This window comes from Triturus cristatus, chromosome 12, assembly GCF_964204655.1.
Source record: "Triturus cristatus chromosome 12, aTriCri1.1, whole genome shotgun sequence".
Lineage (NCBI taxonomy): Eukaryota > Metazoa > Chordata > Amphibia > Caudata > Salamandridae > Triturus > Triturus cristatus.
In genome coordinates, this window is record NC_140595.1 from 813,479,790 (window position 1) to 813,496,133 (window position 16,344).

Genomic DNA, 16,344 nt, shown 5'->3' on the forward strand with positions numbered 1-16,344 from the left:
TGCTACCCAGTAAGCCACATTGTTTGAAAATTGTGGCGGCAGAGCTTTTAAGCCTCCAAACGAATTTTGAACTTAATGGTACTTCTGCTCGCTAAGTATTTTCCTGTGTGTTCAACTTCTTGGCTGCTCTCAGAAAAGTGGACAAGCTGCAGAAAATGAAAAACGTTTGCCGCGTGCCTCTAGGTAGCGCTACCCATGTTGACTTGAAGCACACTTCACGCGCACTAGCTGACTTATTAACGAAAATGGAAAGCTAGGTCTTGCTTTACAGACTTCAAACTCTTTCTAAAAATAGCTTTGTTCGGTTGCGCGCTATAGTATCCTGGGCAAACCAATTAATCTTTCCTTGCCCTGAAAGGTATTTTAAATATGGTACTCAGGCTCAGCGCTCCGAGGACCTTTGGGTCTAGCCCGCGCAGTGACTGGGTGATTCATGTAGTGAGAGGGTTGGCCTAAGGGCTCGGGCGGTCATCATTGAATGTGGGGACCTGGTTTCAAGCCTCGGCAATAACGCTGAACAACCCAGTGATCCTGGGCAAACCACTTAATCTCCCTGTGCCGAACAAAAAGAAATGGCGTCCGCAACTGGGCTGCGTAAAGCGCTATGATACCCGATTTCCTCTCAGTGCCTGAGCATATAGGTAAAAACGGGGCTCATGCACAGCGGCCTAATACGTTCGGGTGAGCTCGCACTGGGTTTCCGTGCAAAGCACTTAGTTTTCCCGCGCCCGGAAACGGTCCGCTGGGCGAGGCAATAATCTCCCTCTAACCGTGCCCAGGCACTTTTCGGACGAGATCGCGCTGGGATCCTGGGGTAAAGCATTGGATCTCCCTGCGGCTTGAGTTGTATTAAAAACAGGGGCACGCACAGCGGTCCGATTACCTTCGGGTCGCACCACGCAGCAATGACCCGGGGCTAAGACTTGTAGGCTGGGGTTCGCGCTGTGACTCGGGGCAAAATCTTCTAACCCCCGTGCCCGGATGTGTATGTAAATACGGTGCTTAGTTTCTGCTTGATGTAGCTCAGCCGGCAGAGCATTAGAATATAAAGCAAGTATCTGTTTTAACGTCACCGTTCCTGAATGCGTAATGTAAATACGGGGTAAAGCGCTCCAATAACTTTGGGTCGAGTTCGCGCTATATAAATAAAACAGGCGGCATGCTATGCAACACACAGATTCTCGTTGAATGCATAATAGCCCTCCAATTCCCCCAGTCGTTGGCGCGATGCATGAAGGAAACAACGGGGCCCACGAATGCGCGTTGCATTCATCGTATGGGCCCATGAAATTGTCGCCACTTCCTTGCAAGTTGGGGGTTTCTGGTGGAGGCTTGGCTCGAAACTTGTATGCTGCCAAAGTGTCATACGCTGACAAATTTCAAACTCTTCTCTGATGTAGGCATTGTTGCGCTAGGCGTATTAGGTTCCCATGACATTAAGTCACCTCCCTTCCGAGGGGGGTGCGGCCGGCTTGAAGCCGCATACCCTGTGCCGTGGGAGCCGGTAGGAGACTAGCGTGGGTTCACAGCCCCAATGCACCAGCACTGCAAGGCTGGGAGCTGCCTGGGTCCCCGCTGATCGCGGGCGGTGCAACACCTGTGGTGCTCCCTGGTAAAGGGTATCGCCCCCCTCCCGTCGGCGATGCTGCCATTGAGGGAGGGGGGGCATGCAGTGGGCTGCGTGCGGCAGGCGCAATGGACCTGGCACGGGGATCGTTTAGTATGGTACGAATCTTGTAAGCTCCCCGTGCTGGAATGTGTAATGTAAATAGGGTGCTCAGGTAAAGCGCTCCAACACCTTCAGGTCGAGTTCGCGCTATATAATTCTGCAACATGTATTGCTGACTTCCTATATGGCAGATAAATGACACAAGTGCGTGCATTGTTCACATACGCGATTATGGGCATTAATAAACCCCCCGCACCTCAATGGAAAATCTGGTGCGGTGCTCGCGTGATCCGGTTTGGGGAGCGGGTAATATGGTACGAATTTCTGAAGCACCCCCTGCGTGAAGATGTAATGTAAATACGGTGCTCATGTAAGGTGCTCCAAATGCCTTCCGGTCGAGTTCGCACTATATAAATATGCATCATGTAATTCCTAAGGGCCCGGATAGCTCAGTCGGTAGAGCATCAGACTTTTAATCTGAGGGTCCAGGGTTTCATGTCTCTGGTCGGGCGTCTGCTTTTGGCTTCCGATAAGGCAGATACATGATACCAGTACATGCACTGTTCACATCAGGCGATTACGGGTATTACTAATCCCCCCACGCACCTCAAGGGTTAATATGGTGCGGTGCTCGCGTGACCTGGAATGGGGTTCGTGTTCTATGGTACGAATCTCTCACGCTCCCCGTGCCGGTATGTGTAACGTAAATACAGTGCTCATGTGAAGCGGTGCAATACCTTTGGCGTCGAGTTCGCGCTATACAATATGCAACATGTATGTGCTGGCTTGCTATAAGGCAGACACATGATACAAGTGCACGTATTATTCACAAGAATTGCTTGTGCCCACATTCGCGCGCATTAGAAGATTACGGGCATTACGACTCCCCATGCACCTGAATGGGTTATTCGGTCGGTGCTTGTGTCCGGCGCTCGAATAATTTCGCGCTCATTACGGTTTGAGCTAATCACCAATCAACCGTGCCCGAATAGGTATGTTAATACCTATGGCTCATGTACTGCACTCCAACACCTTCGGGCGGGTCACGCTGGGACTCTGGGCAGATAATTTAATATCCACGTGCCCGATGATGCATGTATATACAGTGCTCATGAACGGCGCGCCATTACCTTCGGATCGAGTTCACGCTGGTTTGCGACGCTGGGTAAATCAATGAATATTGCCGTGCCCGATTATGTATGCGAGTTGCTGGACCTGGTATGCCTGGGTTCCCGAGGGTTGAGGACCTGGCGGCTCATGATCTCACTCCCGTGCCCGAATATGTGTGTAAATATGTTGATCATGCACAGCGCTGCCATACCATTCGGGTCGAGTTCGCGCAATATGAGAGTGCTAATTACAGCGAGGGTCGCGCAGTACGATCCTGACCACACGTGTCCACGTGTAGCTCGTCTCCAACCTTTTGCTGAAAGGGGGCTTGGGTCGTTTGTCATTGTTGTTGTTGTCTCGACACCCACCCCCATTGCCTACGGCCTCGCGCTCCCAAGTGCATCAGTCCTTTGGTAGGTCGGACCAGAGTCGGGATAGTCCTAACGTAGAACGGTCATTGCCATATTAGTAACAGTTAAACACGGGTCGCTGCCGACAGTCTATAAGAGGTATGCTTATGCCCGCAACTCTGCCCCGCCAACATGCTTATGTGGGCCGCCTTCAACTGTCACTCATAGTGGCACTGACATGGGGGAAACTTCACATAACTAACTGTAACCTAGACACCCAGGTAGGTGCCTAGTCGGGCAGGGCAACGCAACCGAGATGGAATGGTAGTTATTATCTAATGCTAAAGGAAGTCTGGATTGAGCCACTAGATGGGTGTAGATATGGGTGTAGCTCAGTGCCCCATTCGCATTGAATACGGGTACGCACTGACTTAGCACCACATAGGTTACCGGCGTGAATGACCAGGTGGTTGCGGGTGCGCCGCTCGCGAGCAGATTTTAACCCGTGGTTATTCGGTGTCTTGGAGTGTACCTCTGTCTCAAATCCACCGATAGTTCATTGTTAAGCCGATTAGCCTGCAGCACACTGAGCTGGGCACCATAACCAAGAGTTAGGCCTGCAGGAGAAGTAGCGGAAAGAACCGTATAGGAATAGGTCCAGGTGTACTTTGGGGGGCATTCCTCTGCAACCAAAGACAGATTTCGGGTTGCTTCAGTGAAGACCTTCCACCCGCGCTTTAGCCAGGGCGGCTTGTGGGTGATATAGTTGTTATATAGCAAGGGTGCGGTCGTTCAAAAAGTTTTGTAAACACCAGGTAGAGCCTCATGGCGTCAGGGCATTATGGACCATGCAGCATTCGCAACATTCAGAATAGGGCCGGTATTTGCACCAAAGTTTCCGGTTGGTTCCCACCGGCTTGTCCGCCCCCGAGGTTACCCTTTAGGGGTAGAACCTGAGACTAAGGGGGCATCTCCTGCTCGGGCGTCACAAATAAGCGTTAGCTACGCGGGGATGGAGTACCATGCAGGTCCTGCCACCACTGGGTTCCCTCCAGTCGATGGGATCATTTTAGGTGGGCCCACGAAGTCTACGGTTCCTGGGAAGCTTCCAGCCGTGGGCAGTTAGCAACAGATGAAAGTATCAGCGTGTGGGTATCGGACATCTGCTTTATGGGAGCACCGTGCCCTGGGAGCACGCGCGTTGCCCTAATTCTGAGGCCTACCCATAAAGGGGCCGAGTAGCAAAACAAGTAATTAGGCTCCATAGGCGGGCCTCGGGCCTCACAGCTGGGCCCAGGAAAAATAGGGCTTTTCTTAATGTCTAGAGGACCATTGCGGTTGGGGGTACCCCCCACCGGTTTCACTGGTTGCGTACCACAGATGCGGGAGACTGGGATCCGGGTACGGACACGTTACCGCGCTAGGGGCGCTGCCAGCAAACATAGGGTGCTGCCGGCACAGTAACTGGGGTGTCAGCGGGGCAATCGCAAGGGGACAGTATGTCAATAGTACATTTGACACACCCAGGGTGCACTAAATCTCCACTTCAACGGAGCAGGAATTTGGCACTGCTGGGGATGCTCTGGGTCCTTCTGAGGAGCATGATGGGAGGGGCGTAGTAGGACTTAGTCAATCCTCAATGCTTGAACTTTACTGACGGCGCGCAATGTTAAGCCAGACAGATTCCCGAAGCTGGTATACCTAGGGGGTTACATCACTGAGGGATCTGTAGGGGCATAATTCCCATAAGGAATAGGGGATGGTGGGCAGGGGCAGGAGTCGCCCCTTGCCCACGGTCACGCGCTGGCAGCTAGGAGCACTCCTGTGCTCCAGGTTTAGCAATCAGAGGGGGCTGGCCAAAGGTTAAGTGAACCCCCTCTCGCCTTCATAGCCTAAGAGGGCAGGCCCAGAATTGTGAAGAGGGTAACCTGCCCGCATGGGGGGCGAATAGTTCTTGGCACATCTCCCCAGGCCCAACGGGTCCTTTATTTCAGCAGACCCTATTCCGATTAGGATAGCGTCTCGGGCCTTGGGGGCTTAGATGGGGCCATCTACAACACCAGGAGCTATAGCTCAATGGTAAGTCTTGGGTTCGAGTCCCGCAAACGCTGTCAAAGTGTCAGGTGTTGGCAAAATTTCCAACTCTTCTTTAACCAGGAGCCATAGCTCAATAAGTCTTGTGCTACAGTTGTAATGGTCTCACAGGACAAGGGTTCGAGTCCCGCGAGCACTGTCAAACTGTCATGAGGTGGCAGAATGTCAAACTCTTCTGTCTGCAGGGATGGTTCCCTTGCAGCTAGTTGCAGGAAGCCCTAGATGGGAGAGGTGCAGGTAAGACTATAGCGGGTTGGTGGGGGGCCCTGGCTGCGACGGTTAGCCGCCTCCAGGGCTGTGGCGGAGTTACAGGGCGATCTGGAAGCAGGCCGGTACAAAGGGTACCTCTGCGCGGCACCACGTGGTGCCTGAGCCAAAACGAGGAGCCTCCAGAGAGGTCCCGGAAGCCGGTCGGCGCCCCGCTAGGCCTGCGGGCGGTTGTGGGCCTGAACAACTGGGGGCTTGCTATGCGACGCTCCGCCCTGAGAGGGGGGGTGTGAGTAGAATTTCAACGGCACGTGATCGTAAAAAAGAATCACTTGGGGGGCAGCACTTGCGGGTCGTTCCCGTGCTGCCCGGCTCATCAGGCGGGCAGGTGAAGTAGATGGCCACCTGCCCTTGGATCGCCCGTAAGATAACCCACCTATTACATATACTGGAATTATGTAATAAACCTGCAGCATTTGTTACCCACTTACAACTGTTTCTTGTGTTTTCATTGGGTAACCTAATTTGGGGGAGGGGGGAAAGCGGGGTGCCCCTGGGGGTACTATGCCGCTGACCGCGGCCCCCGCAGGGAGCCACTCGGCGGTCGGCGCCTTAGTGGCCCCGGGGCCCCGGTCACCCCTCCCCACTCCCTGCTTCGGGGGGGTGGGGGCAGGGACACAGACTGGTGCCCCCCTCCGTGTCAGGGCCGGAAGTGACGCGCAATGCGCGTCACTTCCGGGCCCAGGTGTGAGGGGGAGGCTATTTAGCCTTCCCCCACCCTCACTGGCGACCTCTTTTGTCGCCCACCTCGCCTTTTCCCTCCCTACCGCTTACCCGGCGTGGGCGTGGTTGGGGGGGGGTTTTCTGAGCGTTGTAATGTTTTCCTTTTCGTTGCAGGCGGAGTTACAGGGCGATCTGGAAGCAGGCCGGTACAAAGGGTACCTCTGCGCGGCACCACGTGGTGCCTGAGCCAAAACGAGGAGCCTCCAGAGAGGTCCCGGAAGCCGGTCGGTGCCCCGCTAGGCCTGCGGGCGGTTGTGGGCCTGAACAACCGGGGGCTTGCTATGCGACGCTCCGCCCCGAGAGGGGGGGTGTGAGTAGAATTTCAACGGCACGTGATCGTAAAAAAGAATCACTTGGGGGGCAGCACTTGCGGGTCGTTCCTGTGCTGCCCGGCTCATCAGGCGGGCAGGTGAAGTAGATGGCCACCTGCCCTTGGATCGCCCGTAAGATAACCCACCTATTACATATACTGGAATTATGTAATAAACCTGCAGCATTTGTTACCCACTTACAACTGTTTCTTGTGTTTTCATTGGGTAACCTAATTTGGGGGAGGGGGGAAAGCGGGGTGCCCCTGGGGGTACTATGCATTTTGCTCTTTCACAATGAGCACATCTGCACACAAGGCAGTTCCCTTTAGTGCCAGTGTTTTTGTTTTTACTTTATAATTACTTTAGTGTTGCCTTTGTGTTAAAAGACTGCGTGAAAGCTGGACAGTTCTAGCAGATGCGAGCAGGGGCACATCCGCTATTTATCAGGCCCCGTCTCTCTCTCGCCAGTGCTGCTGTAGCTTCCTTTAAGACGGTCCTTTGTTTATCTCTCTGCCTGTATTTGTACAGCATGTCAGATTGTGTCCATCTGAAACTGTTCCCTTATCTTTATACGATGCATACGCTTCAGAATTATACATGTGTACTTTTAAGCAGACAGTTCTTCAGAACTCTTTCATTGTGCACTCGGTTTCACCAATGCATCACAAACATGCATCTATTTTATGACTGAGGGGTAGAATGCATCGCAGACTGCAGTTAAGAGGAACCCGCTGTGCACCCAGAGACAGGCAGACGCGGTTCCAATAAAGGCAGGAAGAGCAGACCGGAGACGGAGGATGGAGACGCGAGGGATCCGGTGTCATCGGCCTCTCTCCTCCTCCTCCCTCGCTCCTCATTCACCCGCTCACGCCCTCAGCACTGCCTGCCTCCGACGCTACCAAGTGTATCAGCAGACGGGGGGGAGTAAAGCTGAGATCCGAAGCGACGTGTCTCAGAATCCCCCCCAGTGCCCACTGATACCCCCACCCTCTGAGGTCCGGGCCTTGAGTAGAGTTAGAGCAGGGCTGGGCGGAGGGGCACCCCCAGGCTTTGAGGCACTCTGGCATATCTGCCATCACGCCCCCCCCCCCCATACACCGGTGCAGCCATGCAGCCCCAGGAGCTGGAATTAGCCAAGCCGGGGATGCACGGGCAGCGGAGGACTGGCTGCTGTCGGAGACGGTTGTAGGGTCAGGACCCCCGCAGCATGGAGTGCACCGTCAGGCTGGCCGTGAAGGAGGACTGCAAGGACATCATGAGGATGATTCGGGTAAGGAGGCGTGGAGCAGCCGGAGGGGCTGGGGCGCAGCCCTCAGTGACAGGCGTTGATGCCACGCGCCCTCAGTGGGTGACGGAGGTGGGGTGGAGGGGACTAGAGACAGGAGGAATAAACGTAAACCCTTAATCCCATGCACTGGGATCACCCCCTCCCCCCCCCCGGATAGCTGATGGGCACCGCAGGGATCAGAGACAGGACAGACCCGCCCCCATCCCCGCACGTGGGTGACCCTCCTGTAAGAGACAAGTGTGCGACAGCCCTCAGTCAACAGAGAATAGGGCCATAGTCACAAGGTCAGCCCTCAGTCACTGGGTAATAGGAACATAATCATAGAAGTCGGCCCTCAGTCACAGGGGACTGGTCACGGGGAGCAACCCCTAAGTCTCCGGAGACGAGGACCACGCTCAAGGGGGGTACAGGCAAATTGACCCATACTCACAGGAGGTCAGTGCTCTGTCACATGTGATAGGGGGGTACAGGCACATTGACCCATACTCACAGGAGGTCAGTGCTCAGTCACAGGTGATAGAACAAAAGTCCTAGATGGCCAGCATTCGGCCACAGGTGACTATGACCATGGACACGGGGACCACTGCACAAACACGAGACTGGGACAAGACTCGCCAGAGTCACGGTGCGCAGCCCTCAGTCACAGGAGAATAGGGCCATAGAGCGGACAGCGCTCAGTCACAGGTGAATTGTCCCTCAGTTACAGGTGATCAGGCCCTGAGTCACAGACAGTCAGTGGGACTGGGTGTCAGGATCTCACAGACAGGGCCCGGGCGGACGGTCAGAGGATCCCTTAGACTGATAGAGAACAGGGTGCAGCAGATCATTCTCACACATGAATGACTGTTAGAAGATCAGTGTCACGGGACAGCGTGCCAGGGGCTTACGGACTGTGACAGAGGAGAGGGAGTTAGGCGTTCACCGACAGTAACGTGGCGTCAGAAGATCACAGAGCATGGCATAGATAGTGTGTCATGAAATCACAGACAGTCACAAGAGTGTCAGGAGATCGCGAACAGTGACAGGACGCCAGGAGATCACAGAAATGTGCACAGGACAATATCAGAAGTTTACACTCACAGGAGGGCAATATGTAAGGAAAGCACAGACAGTGACAGGGGATGGTGCCAGGAGATAACAGTGACAAAGAGCAGGATTGTAAGAGTTCACAGACAGTCCCAGGGTAGGTGTCGGGAGATCAGTCACAGGAAGACAGGGTGTCAGGGGATCACCAACCATGTCAGACAGGGTGTCAGGAGATCACAGACAGGTACAGGACAGGGTGTAAGGAGATTGCAGACAGGAACACAAGAAGGTGTCACAAGATTACAGACAGTGTCAGGGTGTCTGAAGATCACAGACAGTGATAGGACATGGGGTCTGGAATTTACAGACAGTGACAGGACATGGGGTCTGGAGATCACGGACAGTGACAGGACATGGGGTCTGGAGATTACATCCAGGGACAGGACATGGGGTCTGGAGATCACGGACAGTGACAGGACATGTGGTCTGGAGATCACGGACAGTGACAGGACGGGGTGTCACAAGATAAAAGAGACACATGATCTGGTGAATAGATATTGTAACAAACCACATTATTATTTGGGGTGAGTGACTACCCACCTCAAGGAATATTCACAACTCTTTCCACCATGAACCCTCATAGTCACCAAATTAAACTGTAATCCCACACTTGGTAGCTATGGCACAGGGCAGACAGGAGTAACATAGGGCAATGTATAAAGTAATAATGGGGTTACCAAAACAGAAATAAAATCAAAAGGCCAAACTATAAAAACTCCAAATCAAATTAGAAAAATAGAGTAAAATGTAATAAACAAAACAACACCAAAATTACAAAAATCCATTAAGAGAAACTAGAGATATGAGTTTTTAAAGATTTTGGGGGAGATAGTGCCACAAAGCACCTATGATAGTCTATGGTTGTGATAGACTGGGTCCTAGGTGCCAATTCAGGATTACCGCGATGGAGTTTGGGATCCGATACACCAAGTTCGTCCCAGACAAAAATGTTACCTTCTGACTTAAAGTCACATTTATAAATTGGCGCCAAGCATACTTTGTCAACCGTGTATACCTACCGCCAAAAAAATGGTCCACACAACAAATTTAGATGGATGCGGGCCTTTGGTTACACCCCTCTGACGGGCTAACGCAGTAAGTAAGGGCTGTTGGAGGTTGACCTCTATTCCACCCATCTAATTTAGATGGGGTCATACAGGTAATTTGTCACTGCCCGTAACCGCCCGGAAAAAGCCCTAGCGGTAAGGAGCAGTGAAAACTGTCTAATGCCCGCCTTGCCAAGGAAGATAACTCCCATTGCGAGGGGTGCGTTGTGATTTTATTCTCAATAATAAAAACACCCATAGAAGTTTTGTTTTTGAAAATAAAAAAAAAGTTTTGAAAGTTTACTACACAGCTCTGTCATGATTGGCGGAGTTGTACGGCAAGGTTTCAATACATTTTACAGGAACCGCCATGATGGCAGAAATGTCCATCGAGCTGACAGACATTTCAAAATTTGTCAGGCGGGTACTCTGGCAGGCGACTGAGTAATTTACCGAGTCGTCTGATGGAATGCAATCTGTTCGACAAAATCAAAATCAGCCTCTTAGCCTTCTAAGTTCCAATCAACCTCAGGAGCACATTTCTAACGTCCCTTAGGACCTCAGGGGAGACAATTAAAGACTCACAAGGTGTCCGGCATAGGCCAACAGTAGGGTCCAGTCGCCACTGGTCAGTTGGGCACTTCAAGAACTGGCCTATTGGGCCTTGTTGTATCGTTGTAGCCACACTGGGGTCAGCCAACTGACTCTCGAAGTGCACTTTCTTGTCCTGGTTACAAGATGGAGCACGTCCAGTTCTTCAGGGCACCTCTCAACTCACAGACAGCAGATCTAGTTCTCTTCTTATCTTCCGCAGACCCAGAAAGTGTTCTGAAGTGGGCACAGCTTTTATGGCTAGCACCAGCTAGTGGGTGGCGGTGACTCCTGGCTTAAAGTTCCCAAGGATAACACTTCCTACATTTGCAGAGGAGTTCCTGTCTGCCCCTATTGCAAACAGGCCCAAAATGCCACAGGTTAGGGCATTTTCAAAATAGCCTCACTAAACTTGGGTTCGGAGAGCTGTGTGTGTGTGTGGGAAGTGTACTACAGTGATCCTAGTGTCCTCCCGCATCTAACACTAAAATCCAGTTTGAAGCAGACCCTGTACTCATGGTCCTTCAGCAACCATACAGAGGATCCACAATCAGTGGTCTTGTAGAGTGAGGCTTGTCACCCCGTGGGGCTCCAGGTGCTGGTGGGTGATGCGAGCCTCGGTCGAAGGGCGGTGGTGGTCGAAGGGCCAGGTCTTGAGTGCTTCTTGAAGTCCCTCAGAGATGGGAAGATGCGACAACGGTGGGGAAGGTCCTTCCAGGCCTTGGCGGCGAGGTAGGAGAAGGAACGGCCTCCACAGGGGCTGCGGCAGATGCGAGGGTGGGGGATCGGAGCTCTCTAGTCGGTTGGTGGATTGTTAGGTGGTTGTTGATGTAGGTGGGTCCGGACTTGTGGAGGGCTTTGTAGGCATGGATGAGGAGCTTGAAGCTGCATCTATCCTGGACGGGTAGTCATTGGAGAGCTCTGAGGTGAAGAGTGATGCTCACAAGAAATGTCTTGGCATCCTTTTCTCTTCCTTTCAAGGGTGCCTCAAGTGCCACATGTGACTGAACAAACCTGTCAAGCAGGATTTAATACTATGCTGTTGAAAGGAGACTGACAGCCCCACACTGCATATTCTATTGAGCTCAGAGGAGTCATCTCTGTCCATTCTGATCAGCATATTGTTTACTCCTTGGATGCATTTCACACCTATTTCACACCCAGTCAATGTTGAGAACTGGCTGAGGCTTATACTAATTAGTCCCCTAACAGTTCAGAGAGGTAAAGGCTAACTTCCTAAAATTTACTTTCCTTAATATTTATTAAAAATCTGACTTGTATGAAAGGCAGAGTTACATAGTGCTACCACAGACTACACTCCTGCTGCAGTGAGGGGTGAATGAGTCAATTGTGAAAGCATTGACTACTATAACATATTATTAGAGTCTGGAGCCCACAGAAAATGCAGTCATTTATGTTGAGAACTGAGAAATTTATTTATTTCCAATCTTCATAAAATGCATTGGTTTCTCACAGTATTATGTTAATTCTTAGTGTTTGAACATGCACAGTCCAAAGTAGGACAGTGCCACAATTAGGGGTGTGTTCGTAACGTACAACTAATGGGACCAGAGCTTAAGTGTAGTAGACAGGAGGGCATCCTGTCTACTACTCTTGAGCTCTGGTCCCATTGGTTTTACGTTATGAAAACACCCCTTATTAAGGGGATATACATGAACTCTTGAAAATTCAGTCCCTAATTGTGGTACAACCCTACTATGGACTGATGGAATATTACATCAAATCAACGAGTTACTACTTTTATTGACTTTCTCCTATACTAGTCACATATACACTTGCCAGTTGCCATATCATCCATGTGGTCACCATCATCGGTGCCACATTATACCAGCCCTGAGGAAGTCATTTCGGACAAAACATGTGTTGGCTGTGCTGTTTCCAGCTTAATAATCTATCTTTTTCAGTTTGTTACATCAAGCGTTTCAACATGGAAACTGAACAAACGAGATAAATGTCTTTTGTTGTATGGTTGTATGTTCAAACACTAAGAATTAACATAATATTGTGAGAAACCAATGCATTTTATTAATATTGGAAATAAATGCGCTTCTCAGTTCGCAAAAGAATTGCAAATGACTCTGTTTTCTGTGTGCTCCAGACTCTAAGTATATGGTAATATACATTTTCTACATGTCTCACTTTTAAGTACCATGCACCCTAGCTTGTGGTGTACAAGTCTTACATAGGAGTGACTTGCTAATATTTATAAGGGAGGTTTTACTTGTTGAAAAAGGTTATTTTAGCAGGTCGCATTGCAGCAATAAGGCTACACAGGGTAGGCTTGAAGCCATGCTTTCTTTGCCACTATACGGGTTGGCACATTAGGGGCTGCTGTCCACTAGCAACACTTAACTTCCAGGCCCCGGGTACACTTAGTGCACCATATACTAGGGACATATGGGCAAGTTAAATAAACCAGTTAGGAATAGGGCAATACAACCATGTTTAAAGGGGGCCACAGGCACTTTACTACTGGCTAGCAGGGGTCAAGGTGCTGAGAGTTCTCATGCCACAAAAATATAGGGTCCAGCAAAAAGAGGAAAATCGGGGGTCACCCTGCGGCAAAAGCGGATATCCTAGAGATCGCACACAGTGATAGGACATGGCCTATGGAGATCACAGACAATAACACAATAGGGTATCACAAGATCAAGACAGTGACAGGACAGAGAGTCAGAAGATCACAGAGAATGACAGGATGTGGTATATAGTGATCACAGACAGTGACACCGGATGTTGTCATGAGACCACAAACCGTGACAGTGGACAAGGTGTAAGGGAGGATGAATCTATCCCACTTCCTGTAAGGTGTATGTCATTCACAAGAAGGTTTCATAGAAACTGTTATAGAGCCAAGCAACTACTTGACATTCAACAGGAGCACAGTGCTGAAGTTACCACTGCTGAGCTCTTAAAACATATCAAAGGCCCATCACTGGCTCACAAGTAAATCCAGGATACACTTTAAGGTTGCAATGCTCACAGCTAAAACAGAACATGAGTGAATCCCAGATTCTTTATAAAAACATCAGCCTAGTGCAGCTCTGAGAACAGGTAATTACAAATTGGTTCACACCCCTCTTCCCCACCTAAAAAAAAGTACATTGAATGCTGGGGTGGGAGTGAGGGGGGTAGGATTGTATTCAGTATTCTACCTTTTCTATAGAACAGGTTCTCTGATCTAATCCAGTAAGCAAGACCACTTCCCGTTCAGAAGGTCCTTAACATTGGTCTTTTCTGATTAAGAACTCCTTTCCCCTTTCAATACTGGTAGCGCTTAGTAGCCTCTTGAGGTCTTTAGAGCGCTATAAAAGATGATGATATTCCCAGTAGTTTGCGTGTGGGGTGGGGGTAGCCCACGCCCTGTTAGCGTAAGGAATATTCATTATTATTCTTCCCTTTCTCATGGAAAGTCATGGATGATGCAACAGTCTTTTGGGCCCTTAAAGGATGTACATATGTCTCTTTTGCAAGAGGCTCTGCAGGTTCCGTCAGAGTAGGTCTCTCCAACAGTATAAGGTACTTGTTGACAGTAATGAGAGTGAGTGCAGAACTCTTGGCATGTAGAGGTTTCAGACGATGTTGGATCCGGAAAAAGAAGTCACGAGGCGATGTTTAATCAATTTTATTTTCCAATGCAAATTGAAATTGCCAAATATTAAATAATTGTTAGCTTGAATCAACTGAGATGTGATATTTCACATTCATTGGTCATTGGAAGGCCTTACCCCTCAGCAAGTGATAAATGCTGCTCATTTTGGTAGTAGCCGAGTCCATGGATTTGAGTTCCACACTGCAGCATTGAAACAGATGAGAAGGTTCAGGATGCAAATGCTGGCCCTGCACAAAAGTTTCTATCCACGAGGCGGCATCGAGGCCTGGGGAAAGGTTTCAAAGGCAATGCTTGTACCATACAGGGTTTTTATCCACAATCAAGTATTAAACCACAGGAGAAGTTTCAGAATGCAAACACTTGCACTGTATTTTGTTTTTATCCACAATGCAGCAATGAATCATGGGAAAAGGTTCAGAGTGTGAATACATGCACTCTACAGGGTTATTGGCAAAGTGCAGTTGCACCTTCCCCTTGTTGCTTTCTTGGTCTAAGCAGACTGGAATAATCTGCAGTTCTGAGTAGATTCTTCCAGGGTTGGTATGATTCGTTGAGCCGGGTCTCGCTTAATATTATCAAGTTCAGATTCAGAGTGGAAATCAAATGAAAAATCTTGAACCGGTGTTTGGACGCGGGTGACAATTGTGATGCGAGCGACCTAGCATAGAAGCGGCTACCTTGCTCCTAGTTGTGTAGTCCAGGAGACCACAATCACATTTTGGAGCGCACCATTCGCTTGGCAGTGTGCTAGATTGCATCAAGTGGAACAAGGGTATTCTGGCCCAGTGTGTAGCGCGGAGGCAGGGATTGGCCTCCTGAGATATGGTCCTCCAGGATGGAACTGACCTCCTACAATAACCAAGGCGTGCACTTCCCAGAGAGAAGGGAATGCTGATAGTTTCTTGGCATTCATGGCCTACTCTCAAAGGTAATACAGATACTAGGGACTTTAAGAGAAAGCTCGTAGCTGTTGGATTTCAGCTTAAAGAGTCCAGATTGGAAGTTTCTGGTAATGGCTGTGAGACCGGCCTCACGGCGTGGCCCTCTCCATCATCCAGCCAACCTGCAACCACCCTCAAGACACGACATCCCCGACTCCGGCCGCCCCAGCCACCCCCGATCCGCGGGCCGGCCAGAGGCCTGACCAACTCACCACCCTACCACGCATGTCCAACCAAGGAAGCGGGAGCCTCAACACAGACCCAGAGGCGCCAGCCCAGTCACACCTCGGGTCGCCTTCCCCGGGAGGACTCAATCGCCCACCAGGCCCCTGGGGAGCAGGCGCCTCCCCTACCGAGCGTCTGGGGTCCCTCCCAGGCCCACCTGAAAAGACCAAAGAAGTGAGCGGCAGGAAATCGCGCCGAACCCCCTCCGTCACCCCAGTCCCCCCTCTACGAGCACTCCGGACTTCAAAGAACCAGCGGAGTATAACAAGGGGTGCCGGAGAAACAAGGACAGAGAAGACCTGGAACCATCTGAGCCTGCAGACGCTGTCGCGGCTCCTGAACGCTGAAGTCACCTGGGCCTGCTGAGTGACTCGCGGCCTCTTGCTATTGAACCATCTGAGCCCTGCGGACTAGGTCGCGGCTCCCGAACACTGAACCACCTAGGCCTGCTGAGTGACTCGCGGCCCCCAGCTATTGAACCATCTGAGCCCTGCTGACGGAATCGCGGCTCCTGAACTCCGACCACCTGTGCCTGCTGAGAGACTCGCGGCGCTCCCCTTGAGGACGACTCGGGAAGAGATCGCCCAGAGACACGACACCCTCCGGCTCGAGGATTGTGAGCTTCCGCAGGGTATTTCGCAGAGACACTATCTTGAAAGACTGTCCCGCTACCCCCATTCCCCACGACTGACTTGTGGTACGTTGTGCCACTGCTGTACTATTCGCCTTTTGGGTCATAAAGATCCCTTGAAATCATCGATAAAAGAACTTATCGTCCTACAAAGAATACGTGTGGTGTCCCTCTGTTCACAGTGCAGTTCAGGGTGTGCGCGCCTGGTTCGGCTTATTTGGGAGAGGTGGGTCAAAGGGGTGGGCAGGACGTGTATCGAACCCCCTTCCGGCGAACGCCTTTCCAACATTTGGTGGCAGACGACGGGATCCGAGCCGACACCGAAAGAGAGCGTGCAGTGAACGACTGACGCACTACCAAACAGAGATGGAAGGAGAA

At 51.0% G+C, this 16,344-nt stretch overlaps 1 protein-coding gene across 1 annotated transcript in view; it reads left to right on the forward strand.

Moving 5' to 3' along the window:
• Positions 1–7,440: 7,440 nt before the first annotated feature.
• LOC146782954 (thialysine N-epsilon-acetyltransferase-like) overlaps positions 7,441–16,344 on the forward strand; it is a 61,224-nt gene continuing 52,320 nt past the window's right edge. The window contains exon 1 of the mRNA XM_085639180.1: positions 7,441–7,794. Coding sequence (XP_085495306.1) covers positions 7,732–7,794 — 63 coding nt within the window. The 5' untranslated portion in view covers positions 7,441–7,731. The remainder of the gene's footprint in view (positions 7,795–16,344) is intronic.